This window comes from Xenopus tropicalis, chromosome 1 (assembly GCF_000004195.4).
Source record: "Xenopus tropicalis strain Nigerian chromosome 1, UCB_Xtro_10.0, whole genome shotgun sequence".
NCBI lineage: Eukaryota > Metazoa > Chordata > Amphibia > Anura > Pipidae > Xenopus > Xenopus tropicalis.
The window spans coordinates 166093431-166110537 of record NC_030677.2 but is presented as its reverse complement, the minus strand read 5'-3'; the positions used below and the strand labels follow the sequence as shown (position 1 = coordinate 166110537).

At 38.7% G+C, this 17107-nt stretch overlaps 1 protein-coding gene across 2 annotated transcripts in view; it reads right to left on the bottom strand.

Moving 5' to 3' along the window:
* Positions 1-17107, bottom strand: part of kremen1 (kringle containing transmembrane protein 1) — an 82955-nt gene that overhangs the window by 41546 nt on the left and 24302 nt on the right. For both annotated transcript variants that reach the window (XM_012955367.3, NM_001123455.1), the window contains 1 exon segment: positions 440-602. In XM_012955367.3, coding sequence (XP_012810821.1) covers positions 440-602 — 163 coding nt within the window.

Here is a 17107-nt window from a genome sequence, read left to right as displayed (position 1 = left end):
ACCAATAATGATTTATTATTACAGGGTACTGTTATATTATTACAGAGAAAAAAGAATAATTTTTAAATATGTGAATATTTGATGATTGAATTTGAATCTATGGAAGATGGCCTTTCCATAATTCGGAGCTCTCAAAGGCCTAAAAGAACAAGACAAATGGCAAATTGTCTTGGAATACTACTGTCTATCTCATACTAAAGGGGTTAATTTATAAACACTGGGCAGATTTGTGCCTGGGCAGTAAACCATAGCAACCAATAAGTGATTACCTTTTTCCAGCCAGCTGTAGGTATAACAATGAAAGCAGACTTTTGATTAGTTGCCATGGGTTAATGCCCAAGAGCAAATTTTTCAAAGTGTTTATAAAAGACCCCATAATATTGCTTACTTTTAGTAGCTAGATGTGCTGTTAGATGGCTAGATGTGCTGGCAATCATACCTGCAGTAGTTATGTTCTCCCAGGCCTCCCTCACCATTAGGGTATTTCAAGGTGTTGTATGGATGCTGGAAGGTCTCGTTCCAGAAGAGGCAAGGCTTCCCACCATCTAGGGATGTCTGGTTCTGTGTCCCTCTGTAATCAGCCCCGTTTACAGTGTAGCACTCTAATGAACAGATTAGAAAAAAATGTTCTTACTGTAATAAGAATGTAAAAGGGAATCTACAAACATTTTATTTAATGAGGCTGTGTGCAAGAACAATGTACTTCCTAAATAATGACATTACTGTTTGCATAAATTTATGCTTACTAATACTGAAAAATAAATGATTCTTTTTCACCATTATTATTTTATTGACACAATATAGACAATATTTGGCATATTTGGTCTGGCCTAGTCGTATGAGGTGGCTGGACTTGGGCAGGATATGACAGTGTTCTACCATACTCCGGCAGCTCAAACTGATGATCACTCTACAAAGTCACCCTAAAAGCGTCGACCAATGCTCATTCACACACATTTTAGGGATTTTATATTTTTTTGGATTAAAATAAAAATGTGAATTTTGTAATATTGCACTACTAATCTACCTGCCTTTCTACTGGTCCAGACAGTTATGGTGCTTTATAAGTAACCAATAACAGTATGAGCCTATGCAGTGATCCCTGCTGACCATTTAGTCGACAACCATAACACTAGAGCATAACATGCCGTGGGTGGCTCCCAGCTGTCCGCAAGTAGCAGCCATAAATCCATGAAATTTTCTTTCCAGATCTCTTCATATCCCTTGTTGCAACATTAGGGACTATTTGCACAGTTGGAAAATTGCATCACAGCTTTAACAAGCACACCTTTCTTTTAAGCTTCAGTTTGCCTCTTTTAGTTTCATGCAGAAACTCAAAAACATTTCGTAGTAACTGAAATGTGAGGTCAAAACAGAACTACATTACTTTGGCTGCTTTGTTTGACCCTTCTAGCCCAATGAAACTGTTGCAGTTTGATCACCTTAATTAAATACCCCATGGCCATGGGATATACTGAAACACACTAATGGTTGATAGGTCAGAACAGGGGAAAGTCTGAACAGCACTGTCTAAAATAATCATCACCACAAGAGTTTTTTTCAGGCAGGGGCTGCAGGCACCAATACTGTTCCAGATTATTTTAAACAAAAAAGGACCTCCAAGAGAAAGGGAAAACAGAGAATAACTTAAGCAATGCCAGCAGCAATAACTAACTTCCTACTACAGAGAATGGCTGAACTTAGTGTTGTTGGATCTCAAACACAATCCATGGTACCAGATGAATACCAATATATATATATATATATATATATATATATATATATATATAGTGCCAAAGGCTCTATCTCTCACGACCCAGATCATTCAAAGCTTGAGATGTCAAAATAAAGCTCTCCACACTTGCCTATGTTCTGACACTTATTAGGAGTTCAAAGCAGAAAGTCCTATTGGATGTCATGAATAGATTCAGCACAGTAAATGACGCGGTGAACACAGCATTTAGTATGCACATAACATTTCTTCTCTGCATTTTTATGTCAAAATGTGAGTGGGAGCTACCACATTACTTTACAGACATCAATAAAGAACAATGCAGTTTCCTGAAAACTGTTTGTTAGGACTGTAGGTAAATGAGAGATTTACCTCAGTCAAGGGACTCAATGTGATTTGTACTGAGTAAAATATTAGTATACTCAATATTCTAAACACCTAAGCAAAGCAGTATGTGTCCCATTCTCTGTGTAACCTTTGGCTAGATGTAATATCCCCTTGAATTTAAAACCATACATACATATTAAAGGGGTTGTTCAACTTTAATTTAAATTTTAGTATGACATACAATATGTGATATTCTGTGATAATTTACATAAATTGTTATTTTTTAATTTGTATGTGTTTTTTTTTAGACATTTAGCCTTTTGTTCAGTAGCTTTCCAATTTGGAATTTTAGCAGCTATATGCTTGCTAGAGTCTTGTTTGCATTATCAACCAGGTAGTGGTTTGAATGAGAGACTGGAATATAAATAGGAATGAGACTAAGTAGAAGGATAATTCATGCAAAGCAACAATAATAAAATTGTACATTTACAGAGCAATAGGTTTTTGGCTTGTGGGGTCAGTGACCCCCATTTGAAAGCTGGAAAAATGTAGGAAAAATGTAAAAAAGAGGCAAACAATTCAAAAACTATAAAAAAATAAATAATGAAGACTAAATCTAAAGTTGCTAGAAACAGGACATTCCATAACATACTAAAAGTTAACATAAAGGTGACCACTCCTATAGTAAATGCTCCAATCAGCAGGGAGTATTGAATGGAAACACAAATACAAAATGATGAGTAAATCTATCCCATTTAATTTTGCAAAAAATGTGCAAAATTGCTGGAAAATGTGTGAAACGCCGGAAAATTAGCAAAATGCAGCTACCACACAAATTTATTTTATGCGACTGTGACCTTTTTGACACAACTGCAATTTATTTGACACAACCACAACTTTTTTGATGCAAGCGCAACTTATTTGTTTTTCTCTATCGCCAAATTTTTTGTAGCTGCAAATTTTTGCTTAAAAAAATCCCCAATGGCAAAATGTGTTATTTTGCAGTGAATCCATGCCTGCTGAAAAAACTTGCTCATCACTACAAATAGCCAAAACTATTCAAACCTAACCTGCCTGATTGATTTTCTGACCGATGTCAAATGAAAAATCGCTAGATGTGCTATCGTTTGGCGCCCACTAACATTAAAATAATTTGACGGATTTGTCAGATCACACTGAGATTGGTTGTTAAGAGAGAGAAAAATCTTAACATGTATGGCCAGCTTAAGGCTACAAATGTCACCCAAATTGTATCAGTGGCTGTAAACCAGACTTTTAGCAATAAACCTGTGGCACAACTAAAGGTAATGATTAGATGGATTTTCTTTTCCAAAAAATGTGTAAAGCAATCTAACGCCAAAGCTGCCAGGGATAAAATGGCAGTGTATTTCTGCTACACATCTTATTCATTCCCAAAGCTTTCCTTTATTACATGATCTGATGTTTGTAGAAGGACTGTACAAGTTATTAAAAAGCATGTTAAACAAATTAGGGTACCGACCTGCACTGAATGCAAAAATAGCTAGAACTCTTCCACAAGAGAATAGACTTGCTTATATACCTATAGTTATTGAGCAAGTCTACTTACTATAGGTGGCTAAATAAAAATATTAAAAAAGTTGCAATAAGGGCAAATGGGCAAACAGGTATATTTTAAGCCTGGGATGAAAGAAGTGACCTTTCTTGCCTACACATGAGAAACCAGGTTGCTACAATACTGTCCATATTGCCTGGACTCCATATACCACAGCCCTCACAAGGATAGTATACTAGAGAATATTTCCTTCTAACAAAAATGATGCAAAATGAATCCAGCTGAAGAATAAAACTCTTTGTAGTCATCAAAACAAACCCAAACGGATGAATCTCAAACTCCAAGCAACTTCCAATACAGATTAAATAAAAAATGTCAATGATGGTTTGTAAATGACAATGCTTCTGAATGAAAGTGCTTTCTGTCCCTTGTTTTTCTCACCACTGCTTGCAGTGAAGCAGTAGCCAGCTTTTCTACAGCCAAGACAAACGTGTTTCTGTGATTTACCCCTCCTCAGAGGTCTGATCATTTGATGCTGAATGTATTTTTTTTTAATTGGGAATGGGATTCAAACAGCCCCCCCACCAGCCTAATAAATAGTGACTGTCTGTGGTTTCTTACAGCCAGGGTCGGACTGGGGGGTGAAGGGCCCACCGGGGCTCCCATCCCAGGGGCCCTACAGGTGCCCCCAGCCGAGCGCGTCCCCTAACCCCCCCAGGGGCCCCCCTAACCCCCCTCGCAGGGCCCCCCTACCTGACATCTTTCCCCGAGTGCGCAAATTTGACGCGTCAGGGGAGGAGCGGACGGGAGGAGGAGTGCTGGTAAGGGTAAGGGATATTCGGTGCGTGTATGGCAAGTCGGCGAGTCGACTGATATCGCAAAAGGCTGCTGATATCGGTCGACCGATCGGGCAGGTTAAAAGATTTTGATCGGGCGCCATAGAAGGCCCTGATCAAAATCTGCCGTCAGGGCCGAATTGGCAGAAGGAGGTAGAAATCCTATTGTTTCTACCTCCTTATCTGCCGTTTCAGCCCTGAACGGTTAGTGGCCGATTGTACGATCTTTCGTGCGACCAATGGTCGCACGAAAGATCGGAAATCGCCACGTGTGTCGCCACCTTAAGTGGCAAAAGGAAGATAAGGTTTAGCGTGTGTTAACTTGGAGCATGTAGTCAGGGTTGGACCAGATTACTGCATCCCCAGCAGAAATCCCAGAGAGCCTCCATCCTGGCTGTACAGGTGAGATGGACCATCTTTGTGGTCTTTATCCCATAGCATTTATTAATTTACAATTCTGTATGTTGTTTATTATGTTGTTTATTGACTATACCAAGGCACAATGTACATAATAGCAACTTTTTTTGTCTGCATATAATGCAGACAGATATGTATGGATACTGGTTGCTGTGCTGTAAAATGTTGGTATTTACAAACCACTTGGAGAGTCACGCCATAACTGGGAAACTGCAATTTTATTTTAAACTATTTAAAATATATATATATTTTTTTACATTTGAAAAGTGATTTTAAATTAATTTGTTTGAAATACATTTCAGATACTTTTAATTTTTTAATTATCACCTGCTGGGATTGCAAAAACCACATTGCATTTGCTGCTTAGTTTATATTGGAAATAATGCACATTATTCTTTTTTAAGCAATAGGGATTTCCAAGGTCAGCACTAAGCACCAGAAACCATCACAAAATGGTGTCTCAGGACCATTTCTATATGGTGTGAGAAGGTCAGTGGCCGAATACCTGTACCAGGCTTCTGTCAAAGTGGTTGCGGCCATGTAGCCCGGCCAGGTTTTTTGGGTGGGCTAATTACACAGCTTTTCCCAGTGTGTGTGAGTTAGTAGCTGGGAAGGACACTGTGTTTCCCTACTCTGAGCCAGAGTCTTGAGATCATACCAAGTGACTGGAGAGATTAACAGAGAAATCCCTTCTAAAGGGCTAAGTGCTGAAACTCTGACTTGCTGGACCTGCAGGTTTGGGTTGAAATTTGGGCAACCATTGCAGGTTTGGTGTGGGTCAGTTTGGGGAAGTACACTCCTCCTCTGCTCCTGAAGATTCCATCTTGCAACTTAAGGTGCAGGCAGAGGTCCTGTACAGAACGGGAAGCCGTGGGTATGGGTTCAGTGCAGGTCCTACAATGGCAATATTTTGCAGGGTTAGGGGTGCGTGTGGGTTAAGGTTTTGCGGGTTAGGGTCGGTCCATGTTGTGTTTATCCTGACCTGAATATCATTAGTGAGAATATATAGTTTTCCTTTTAAACAAAAATAATAAGCATTTTAAAACAACCCCTTTGTTGTTACTGTTTTGGCTTGCATATAAGCAATAGCCCTTTACATAGGGGCTTTATCTGTGCCCTGGTATTCTGTTAACTACTCTGCAAGAACCAGAAGGCTAGAAACATGAAGTAAGATAAGATAGATAAAACGCACAGTTTTTTTCTTTTATAATTGAAACTATATGTAATAACTATGTTCAGCCCAAGCCCTTTTTCCATGTATTCAAGATGAACAAGAGGGTATACTGCACCTTTAAGAGGAGAGCAACATTAATGTCTGCAAGTTATTATCCCTGATTCACAGAAAAGCTAGAATGAAATTCTAAAGAGTCCAGGGACAGGAGTTCAAATTAAGGATATTTATTTTATATTGAAAATAAGGTCTAAATTGGGATTATTTTCACTAGAAAATAATTTGTTCATTCATTACCGGTATGCCATGATGGCCTACATGTTTCAGAGGGAAAGGGGGTTATGTCAAGGTTATACAACTAAAATTAGAACAAGATGTATATTGTTAAAAACAAAAAAAAAAAAAAAGGATAAAAAGAGGATTGTTAAGATCTCCCTCCTGTAACACCTATTACTGCCTCTGCTAAAACTGACCCCATAATTACATTTCTTTGTAGAGCCTTCCCTCTGATCTTTTGCTGCACTCCTGTCCACAGTCTAATGGATTCCATCTCCCTTCCTGGTACATCTGTGGTACATCTATTCGGCAGGGTGTGTGAAGTTTACCTGTGGGGTCCAGCCTTGCAGATTTTATAGCACTTTATTCCATCTGCTGACACTTCCCTAGGGAGGCATGAATCCCTTCTGCTTGTGGGTTAGCCAAGAAACACAGTGAGTACAGGCCCAGTAGAGATTCACACAGGAACTCATTAAAAGCCCATGTGAGACATTTCTGGAAGTGAAAATTGCTGCTAAGAACACAGTTGCCACTGGGCAATTGATTAAAGAGAACAAGTGTTCTTTATATGTGTGAGCGTATAAACACAAGGATTTGAAGTGTGTGTATAACCAGCATTGTACTGAAATCTTGCTCAGTTCCATTTTTGTCCTGATAATATTTTTATTTGAATTACATTTTTTGAAATGCAATTTCTTATTTCAGCAAATATATTCCAAGAAGGAAGAAGTAGGAGGATTAAATACTCCAAAACAGCACTAAAAAGTAAAATTAATGTACGGTAAGTTGCAAAAGTGCTGAGAGACACAACCAGTCCAGGACACCCTGCCAAAAATATTTCCGGTCCTCTGCAAACCAACCTGTACCACCCCAGTGCCACGGGAACAGGTGGGTCGGCTTTGTGGTTGGCAGTAGGAGCAGCTGGCAGACTGGTGGACCATACAGCAGACTGCTATATACCAGACCCCCCCGCGGGGTCTTCTGAATGGTAGTCTTCAAATAGATTTTATAGCGTGCAGGTGAGAATTCTATATACAAATAGCCTGTAGGGTTGCCACCTTTTCTAGAAAATACATGCTGCCCTCTGGCTGTTGTTAAATTGTAACTTCCAAAATCCCAAAAAAACAGAAATATGAACAATGGTGGACCAAGGGCAAAAAGAATTTTGCGCATTGCTGACATAAAGAGTACGTAAATGAGTGAATCTCCATAATAACATATCTGTTGCCTTTCCAATGACTGGCAACATTACTGTTCTGTTCTTCATGTCCAGCAAAGGATTATGGAAGAGTTAATAAAGCTCTGGTGCTCTCGGCCTGCCCTCAATAGCAGGAATATTTAGCAACTGGAAAGTATGTGTCATACACCATAAAACTGTAGATATTTAGAATGGTTTTGATATGAAGCCAACTGTCTTGAAAGCAAAATACCCCATTTTAGTTTTAGGTCCCTGCACTTCGCCACAGGATGAGGTTATAACTGTTAATTACAGGGGTCAGTTGCCTGAAACCCATCATCAGTGGAGAGACCCATTTCTCTGGCAGGGTTTTCAGCTACAAATATTTTCTCTGTGGGGCGGAGAGCGGTTCCATTGTTGTATCATGCTGTAGGTTGTGATTACAAACAGATAAAAGGCAATTTTCCACCCCAATAACTGCGTCATTTGTATCAATGGGACAGCCAGCCGCACAGAGATAAAAATGTCTCTGAGTCATTTCCATCTTGTTACTTTTAAAAACTTTCCAATGGACCTTAGTTGTCTTTTATTCCCACTCTTGTGTAGTGTAATCTTCCTGGATATACATAACGTGAAGCCTCTTTTTTGTTGGTGATGGGAACAGACTGACTAGTGCTTCTGTGCCTATCTGCTTCTATTCAGTCAGGGGTTATTTTACACATATTGTTGCTATTTCTATTGAAGTCTGGAGCTAATGCTCTTATTTACTACTTGCTCTAGAGTGACCAAGGCTGTTCAACTAGAGGCAAACCCAAAGCAAAATGTTTCCCCCTTTGTGGGTACTGGCTACAACTGTGGGGCAGTGTTTATAGTGCCATGACCTTTAATACTAAGATTGTTGCAACTGCAGCCTGCTACAAGTAACACGTAAAAACTGTAGATTGGGTAATAAATAAGGTAACACATTAGTTCTTGCCCCAGGCCTGCCACCACTAAAGGCAGCTTTATCTGCAGTGGTTTAGATATACTGTAGGTCGAAGCTCAGAGAACCATGTCACAAACACTCTCCCATGTTCAAACCTATGTTAAGTCACCCTTCCTACTGCCCAAATAAGCTCATGAAGTGCATACAGGTTCTATCACATCTGTTCCTAAATGATAATTTCACACAATGTGTCACATGCATAGCAACACACTGTAGTGTGTACAGGTCTGGGAATGAATGCCTTACTTTCCTTCATGTGTTTATAAGGTGCAATGCCACCCTGTCCAACCAAAGACATAGATGCAAAATATATATTACCATGAAGCCCTTCATGCTTTGCATGCCCTCAGTGGAGCTCTGCCTATGCTGTTGCATCAGATATGGTGTCCAGATGTGTTTATAGTTAAACAACCCAAGCAGAGATTGAAGGAAAAAGGATTCACATTCCACCATAATTTGTGCCAGTCTTTTAAGTTAAAACAGTTATTGAGTGTTTATATACACCCTTGTGTTGCCTGTGAGGATAATCACGACCCCAATTTATTCTCGACAGAAAAAATAAACAGAATCAGAAAGTAGTCTCCCTCTTTGCCCTCCTAAATGCCAGTTTGATAACAGGTTCTTTTCTTTTCTAGCTTCTACCTACTTGACTGCATCATGGGTCAGTTATTTAATTAAGTCAATCATTTTTGTTTGTATTTAAGCTGAAAATGAAGCAGATTTGTGGAAAAGCCCATCTTCATATAAATGAGATGTTTTATTCTGTCTGCAAGCAGGCTGTGCTGTTACACATTTGGTCCATCTACAGATCTAATCTGCTGGTAACTGCTATAGGTTCCTGTGTGGAGAATCAGCAGACCAATTAAATGCAGCAGTCACATGTATATATTTATCAGCTTGTTTTTATAAGCTATGTAAACATCCATGTGTGTGTCTGAATATCCAAGCTTTTGCCCTGGCCATGCATGGCTACCTTAAGAAAGCTCCCAAAGAATCTGTATACATACACACATACATAATCTTGTTTCAAATAAATGCACAAAAATGTGCAACTGGACAAGGCCACCTCAGCTACACCTGCATAGCGAGTTAAAGCCATTCCAAAAGTCATTAGCTTCTTGAGAAGCAAGTTTTTGGGGGAGAAAGAATACCTCTGAGACCAATACAAAACTTCATAAATGTATATGGCTTTTACAGATCACATTTTATAAATGGCACCCATAGCCTGCAAGATAATTACCTACACAGGTGTCAAAATAAGGTTTATACAAAGCACAGAATCGTTGCACTGCAGGTGACCGGACAGGTACTGATAGAACAGGAACTACCACCGCATAGGATATGTGAATACTATACGGTGAGCTCAGAATTATGAAGATTTAATTTGTTCACCTACAATAACAAAGTAGCGTTATCATGCCCTTTATTGACGTGAGCATAAATTAACAATGTGTACATTGCCACGCATCCGCGATGAAGGAAATGGGTGGCTCAGAAAGTAACTTTTGTATTCCAATGTTGTTCTGAAGTCCCTGGTCACACACTCGTCTGGGGAACATTCCTCTGTGAGCAATTTACAACATGATTCATAATATCTTATTAAAAAATGCTGTGCCATCTGTAAATCATTTCTGCAAACCAAAATAGCACCAAAGCTAAGGATTCTTCCCCAGCTCTTTCCCACAGATGGAAGGAGAGCTGTGATTGTTTCTCGCCTCATGCTAGGCACACTTAGGGGCCTGATTTAGCCTTGACTGCCAACATAGATATTATTTTCATACTAATAACTGCAATGTTGTTCTTTCATTTTCAATCAAAACACTTTGCAATCACAAACAGGTCATATTTGTCTACAGTTAATGTAGTTCTTTTATCCTCAAATCCTACATAACATAAACTCACAGCTAATAAAGCCACCACTAAAAATGGAAACCTGATACTTAAAATGAATAGACAGGGGGAGATGCTTTTAAATATGTACTGGTGGGACTGAACTGTAGACAGTATTGTGCTGGCTAGTTCTGCAATGGAGTCTTGGGGCTCCCTAAAGTGAAGTCAAACTAAGTGTGCTGTCCAGGGTGCTGGAAAAAGATCATTTTCGAAACCCCCTTTTATGAATTTAGAGAACAATGCATGCTTTTACAGCCAAGTACATGTGTGAGACATGTTATGTTATGCCATTATAAAGTACAGCAAGTATTTTAAGCATTTATGTATCAGAAGGTTTGGACAACAAAGAATATTGTTTTATTTTACTGGCACCTGTCCACAGCCTTTCTTATAGCCACCATTACTATTATACTCCTTGTTTGACCCTCAAGATGGTAACACTAAAGCTGATAATACAAGGGCAGATTTACGCTTCTGATTCAGCCCCTTTACTCCAAGTTGGCAGCTTATATGCCTGTGTATGAACCATCCCTGTTTTTCTCCCTTATTATCTCCTTGACAGGTATCTTGCTGGTATCAGGCAGATATTTACTGTACAGGTGATCATATGGGCGCATTGATGTGGTCCTCTCCCATTGGCCCTGCATAGGTCTCAGTTAAGATCTGATCAGTGGCCAAACAATTGAATCAGACCAATTTGGCCCAGCAATGAAGCTTGGAGTGTATGGCCAGCTTTACTACTGTAAGACCTATAGAGCCAATCACTTTGCAGTTTTGTTTGTTAGGCTTGACTTCTTCAACAGGTGTATTTGCACCTTACTCTACCAAGAGTCTTCCAATCTTTTGTCTCTCAGTATGGACATATAATTCTACGAGGCAGATTTATAAAAATGTGAGATTAAAGCTCACCACAGAAAATGTCACCGTAGGACTAAGCTTATCCTGAAACCATTTTTTTTAAAGGTATGATTTGTCCATCAACGAAAATGACCAGTTCTAGTGATATTGTCGTCACAGAACCGATGGGCACCCATACCCGCCATTCTAATTAGATTGTTTGTCCCCAGGGCCAAACGACAAAAATAACCCGATATCATCCCACCCATAGGATATCGGGAGGTTGCCAAACGAGCAGATCTTAGCATGTATAGCCACCTTAAGACTTTGGCAGAAGGGAACTAAAAATGCGCATCTATGTAACTGATACATTATCTGTTCCCCACTCCCCAGTACATGAACAAGTCAAACATAAGCCATTTGATAAGAGGATGGAGGGATGCTGCTAAGAGCGTATCACTGTCCTGAGCAGAACTGGTGATGCAAAGAAACTGGAATAATGAGTTTTAAGCTGGCCATACACGCACCGATAATATCGTACGAAACTTTGTTTCGTATGATATTCGGTGCGTGTATGGCAACTCTGCGAGGCAACCGATATCGCAGGAGTCTGCTGATATCGGTCGACTCGCTGATCGGGCGTGTTAGAAGATTTTGATTGGGCACCATACAAGGCACCTGAGCAAAATCTGCCTTCAGGGCTGAATCGGCAGCAGAAGGAGGTAGAAATTGTTTCTACCTCCATATCTGACGATTCCATTCCATATCTGACCGATGGTCACACGAAAGATTGAAAATCGCCACGTGTGTGGCCAGCTTTAACTCCTAGATAAAACTGGGGGCAGCAGTTGTTAATTAGGAGTTAGGAACAAAAAAGAAGACTGCAGGTACCAGTTAGTCCAGCTTCTCACCTTCTAGTAGGACTCCTCTGAGCTTTCCCCATACAGATTAAGAGAGTCCTCTTCATATAGGTACCCAAAGGCCTGTGTCCAAGGTGGCAACTTTAGGGGAGTGGTGCTTGTCTGTCTATATATTTAAAAAACAATAGGGGCCATTTATAAATTTTGTGCATTGCATGTTTTTTTTTTTGCATATTGTTGTTTTGTGCATTTTTTCCCCTAAACGGGAAAATTCTGCACTCTTGTACCCGTGTTTCCTTTTTTTTGTAAATCGCCGTAAAATGCACATTGTGCGTAACAAATAAGATTGAGGTTTGCATGAGCATGGACACTGAACATGTTTGCTGTGCGTTAATATAGCCTCGGTTTTCACTTTGCAAATATAAACTCCCAATTTGTGAAATCTATGAATAGTGAATTGTCTGTGTACAAAGTGTGAACATAAATATTCTCAAATCGTGATTATGTCATTTTAAAAAATCTCTTATGGACATTTGCAGTTCAAATAAAAAATTTGCAATTATAATTGCACATTAAATGCACAAATTTTGTCTAGCATTATAAATTTAAACACAGGCAGCGCAAATATATTCACTGTGCGAACAATTCTGTGCTGTGCAAACTATATAAATAAGCCCCAATCTACCCTCCAGAGCTGAAGGGGAGGGGGGTACCTCTTCCTTTTGCTATTGACATACACATACAGTACGCAAACTGTACTGAACAAGTGCCGGCTGCCAAAAGAGGGGGGCATTAGAGACACACAGCACTGATATTGCTCTACCCAGGCCCAATGCTCAGCTCCTGCTGTATTTAAGAGGACGGCACATTATTTAGAAAATTCTCTGGATTTGGCAATATATCTGCCAATACCCCCCTGCTAATCTATCCAGTTAGGTGCAGTGAAACATATATAAATACGCTCACAGATAATTAATAATGTCTGTTTAACTTTGCATGCTACAAATAAATGTCTTATTTCTGTATCGGAGAAGAGATGTTTATGACCCCTGCTAACTGTCATAGCTGTTACTGATGTGCTCTACAAACAGATGACACATTTTTAAACTTAATACACAGTATTCATATACATGTACATAATGCTTTCTATGCTTGATTTAAGTCAGTACACCAAGCCCTTACACCCTTCCCAGTAAACATGCTCAATATAGCTCTGCTTTAAAAAGTATGTGTCTTTTTTTTTTTTTATAACGACTGTTTCCACTCTCCTTAACATATTTTGTTGCTCATGGGCAACTGACCTTCAACCTGAAAATCACATGGTAATATACTTGTTTTTCTTGTTAGTGACAATTTGCTTTGGGCAAATCTACATTCAAAATCACACTAACGTTCTTTTTTTTGCATACATAATAATTGTTTGATCATTTTGGTTTAAGATATTGCCTTTTGTATCCAACAGGGAGCTTATTGGGTAAACTGAGTATGAGCATATGAACTGATGTCATTTCTAGATATATACGTTTGTTCTGAAATCATAACATCATCTTTATTTTCAGATCAAACTTAAATAATAGATCAAAAATCACCCCTCTCCTACCTCCAAATAATCCATTTTTACATGTCCACTTCAAGGCTTGTTGCCTCCTGAGTCAGTAGACTCAATGCCAACCCCTCTACGTAACAGTAGATGGGTGACTGCTACTATAGTTGGCTTGAACAAATTTTCATTGACTTTCATGTTGCAAGTAGACTATTTCTAGTAGCAGCTACTGAACTCCCTGTCTGAAATAAGCCTAAATGAGTTAGTAAGTTAGGTTCTGTGGAGCCACAGCCCTTTTTTCAGCACTCTTTGAGTTATCACAGGTCTTATGTAAAAAACATTCTTTACTTGACATGAAATTAGTCAGTCTATTGGTCATTTATATGCTGAGGTTTTTCTACTCACACAAGGAGCTCTTGTAGGTGAATTTAAAGCCTACAGGCACAACTGCTATGACCTACTGTATTTTAATAAATGCATTGTAAAACATCCTTTGTAGTATGAATGGTGGAAAGGACAGGTTCTCCCTTTTTTGCTTTTCATACCTGTTCAGGGTGCGTCTGTTTAAGATAAATTCTCCTTTCTGTTCTTTCTCCCTCACTTCTTTGTGTGTGTTTCAGATTTCAAACATTCTTGTGCAAATGGCACTGTTTGCAGAAGCTTTGGAGACCAGTTTACACACACAAGGCTGTCACAGTTCTTCCTCATATGCTACACAAAGGTCTTTTATGTCATTATTTTGCAATTAATTGTATTTTGATACTAATTCTAAAGTTTCAAGATGCAGGGAGCAAAACTTATACTATTTATACCTTATTAAAAAAAAAAAAAAGACGCTGCTTTACTTCAGAACTACTTTATCACACGTGAAGCTTGCTCTGAATTATTTGCAATACAATGTTAGTTTTATTGCAAATTCCAAGCATTAAAAAGTACCACACAAGTTTATGCTAATATTGATTACTAGGAGAAGCAGTCAAGGCTTTAATGATACAGCTCGAATTTCAGTAAGGGAATTATAGGGTAACGCCCCCCAATATGCATTTTCCCGTAAATCCCATCCACTTTAAGCATAACATTTGGTACTGCTCTTCCAAAATAGGCAGAGCTGCTTTGTTTTTTGTAAAACATTTTTGTCACAATGTTATTGCCAGCTGCCAATACTGCAAGATGGGGTGTCCATATGTTTAAATGAAAAATACACACACACATACAGGCAGGAGCTAGGAGGGGGTGGTGATGACGCAGCTCATGCATCCAATCACTTATGTTCATGGGCTTTGACCAGTTTAATATCTACATGGTTCCACAGTAACATCTTTTTTAATTTGTAGTGTTAGACTAAACATCTAGGGGTCTGCATCTTTACAAATGAAAACGGTATCCTGATAATTTCATTTTAACTCAGACATTTGGAGAACTATATATTGGGGACAAGGTCTCCCCTCAGGTCACCCCAGATTTGCAGGTAACACCCCCCTGTTCCACACATCACTACCACATTGACGGCAAAGAAAGCAGATTGTCTATAGAATAACTCTATAACAACCTTTACTACAATGTCTTGGAGATTAAGGATAAACTTAAGAAGCTGCTTGGATGAGTAGTGAACCATTTTTAATGATTACTCAAAAAATTCAGTTGCTCTAGATCTACTTATACTAGATATACCATGATCTGGATGAATGAAAATCTTGATAGTCATATCGACAGTGGTATGTATGTTTCTTTTTTTGTATAGTGCTACTTGTACAGCTATATATTTAGTCTCCCAATAGCTATATATTTAGTCTACCAATATTTGAATGCCAATTTCAAAATATAATCTACATGTATGTCGGGAGTGAATATAGCGTGAATTAGATTCTGTGTTTCCATTCAAATATGTTGCTAGGCAATGTGCAGCTCTAGAACACATACGCTGCACTGCAGTCAAAGCGTCAGATTTACTATAAGTATGTTATAAATTAAACTATGTAAATCAACTTTTTAAGTGGTTTTTGTTATTTATTTTGTGTTTCAAGAATTATTAAGGTCACTGACCCCTGCAAACAGAAACAGACTAATTATAAAGTTTTACTTTTATTGCATTTCTTATATTTGTTGCTTATGTTCCTTGCAGGCAGGCAAGTGTTTGTGTGGAGCTGAAGGGAGAGAAAGTGATGGTACAGGCAGGTATTGTATGTGCAGAGTTGCACAGTGAGAGATAGTACAGGTAGATATCCCATTTGCAGAGGTAAAGTGTGAGTTAGAGGTGGCTTTTGGATTGATTCTAAAATGTATTTAATTTCCCTTTATAACTTTTCCAGATCACATGTGCAGAATTTAAAAGCATTGATAGCTTACCTGTTCACGTCATAAATGTTAAAACAAAACACATTGCAGCTAAAAGCAAATTTCACCTCTATCAGGGTCCCCACCACAAATAAATGATATGTCAGTTCATCTCATTGGGCTCCTTGTTTCCCGTACATGGCAAAACCTACTACGAATTCTATGTAGAATCTATGTACGGTGCCAGACCCTCTGCACAGCAGTGTGAGCCTAAAATATTTTATATTTCTTAGAATGCTGCATTCCTGTTGCTCTGGTTTCAATTTTCTTTCCAAAAAATGAATGCAACATGTGCACACAACCATAACTATTGCTGTAATTTTGGTACTGATATTTTAGATGGGTGAAGCCTAGGTGTTAAAAGCATGCAGCCTTAGTGTGGTAAGCCACTGTCCTATTGGATAATTAACAACAGATTTAAATACTACTGATTTATAGCTGCGTGAAAATACATTTTTTATTTCCAGCAAAAATATTCACATCAACATAATTTTTCCATCTCCCCAAATTTGTCTTAAAAAAAGTAGCTTTGCATTTTCTAAATGCACATATACCTGTAGAAGATTATGTTTTACCCTAGAGAATTATTTGCCAGATGCAGCAACACTGTGAGTATCATTTCGCTGTTGACAAAACATTGGTCTTTTGCAAAACAATGTTAGAACTGTACAAGGAGATACTTTTGCATTGTGGCTAAGACTCATTATTGAGAACAAGTACTACTTTTTTCTAGAGATTCCCACACAAACCCTGGATATCTAAACATTTCAATGTTGAATGTAAGGCTATTTAGGGAGAGGGGTGATTAGTTATATATACCATAAAAATAAGACTCCATGGTGAGAAGCAACACCCAGCTGTTTGGTAGAAATATCTGCCACAAACCAGCAGCAGTGTAACTAGTAGATATTGGGTCCAAAAGCAAAGTATTTTAGAGCCCCTCAAACTGTGCAGAATAAATTTGCTGTCCTATTAACTTTTTATTATCATACATGGGGTAGTAAAAAAACTGCTGACAGCCTCTAAGGGGCAAATTTAAGTTGCTGATTCTGTCCCTTTATTGGCCATATATCAATTTGGCAATTTTGAAAATCCTGTTGGATAAGCAGTATATTGGCATGTTTTGTAGGATAGCAAAATTGGGCTCAGGTGTGCTTATTTGAAGACCTCACCAAATGACCGGATCTG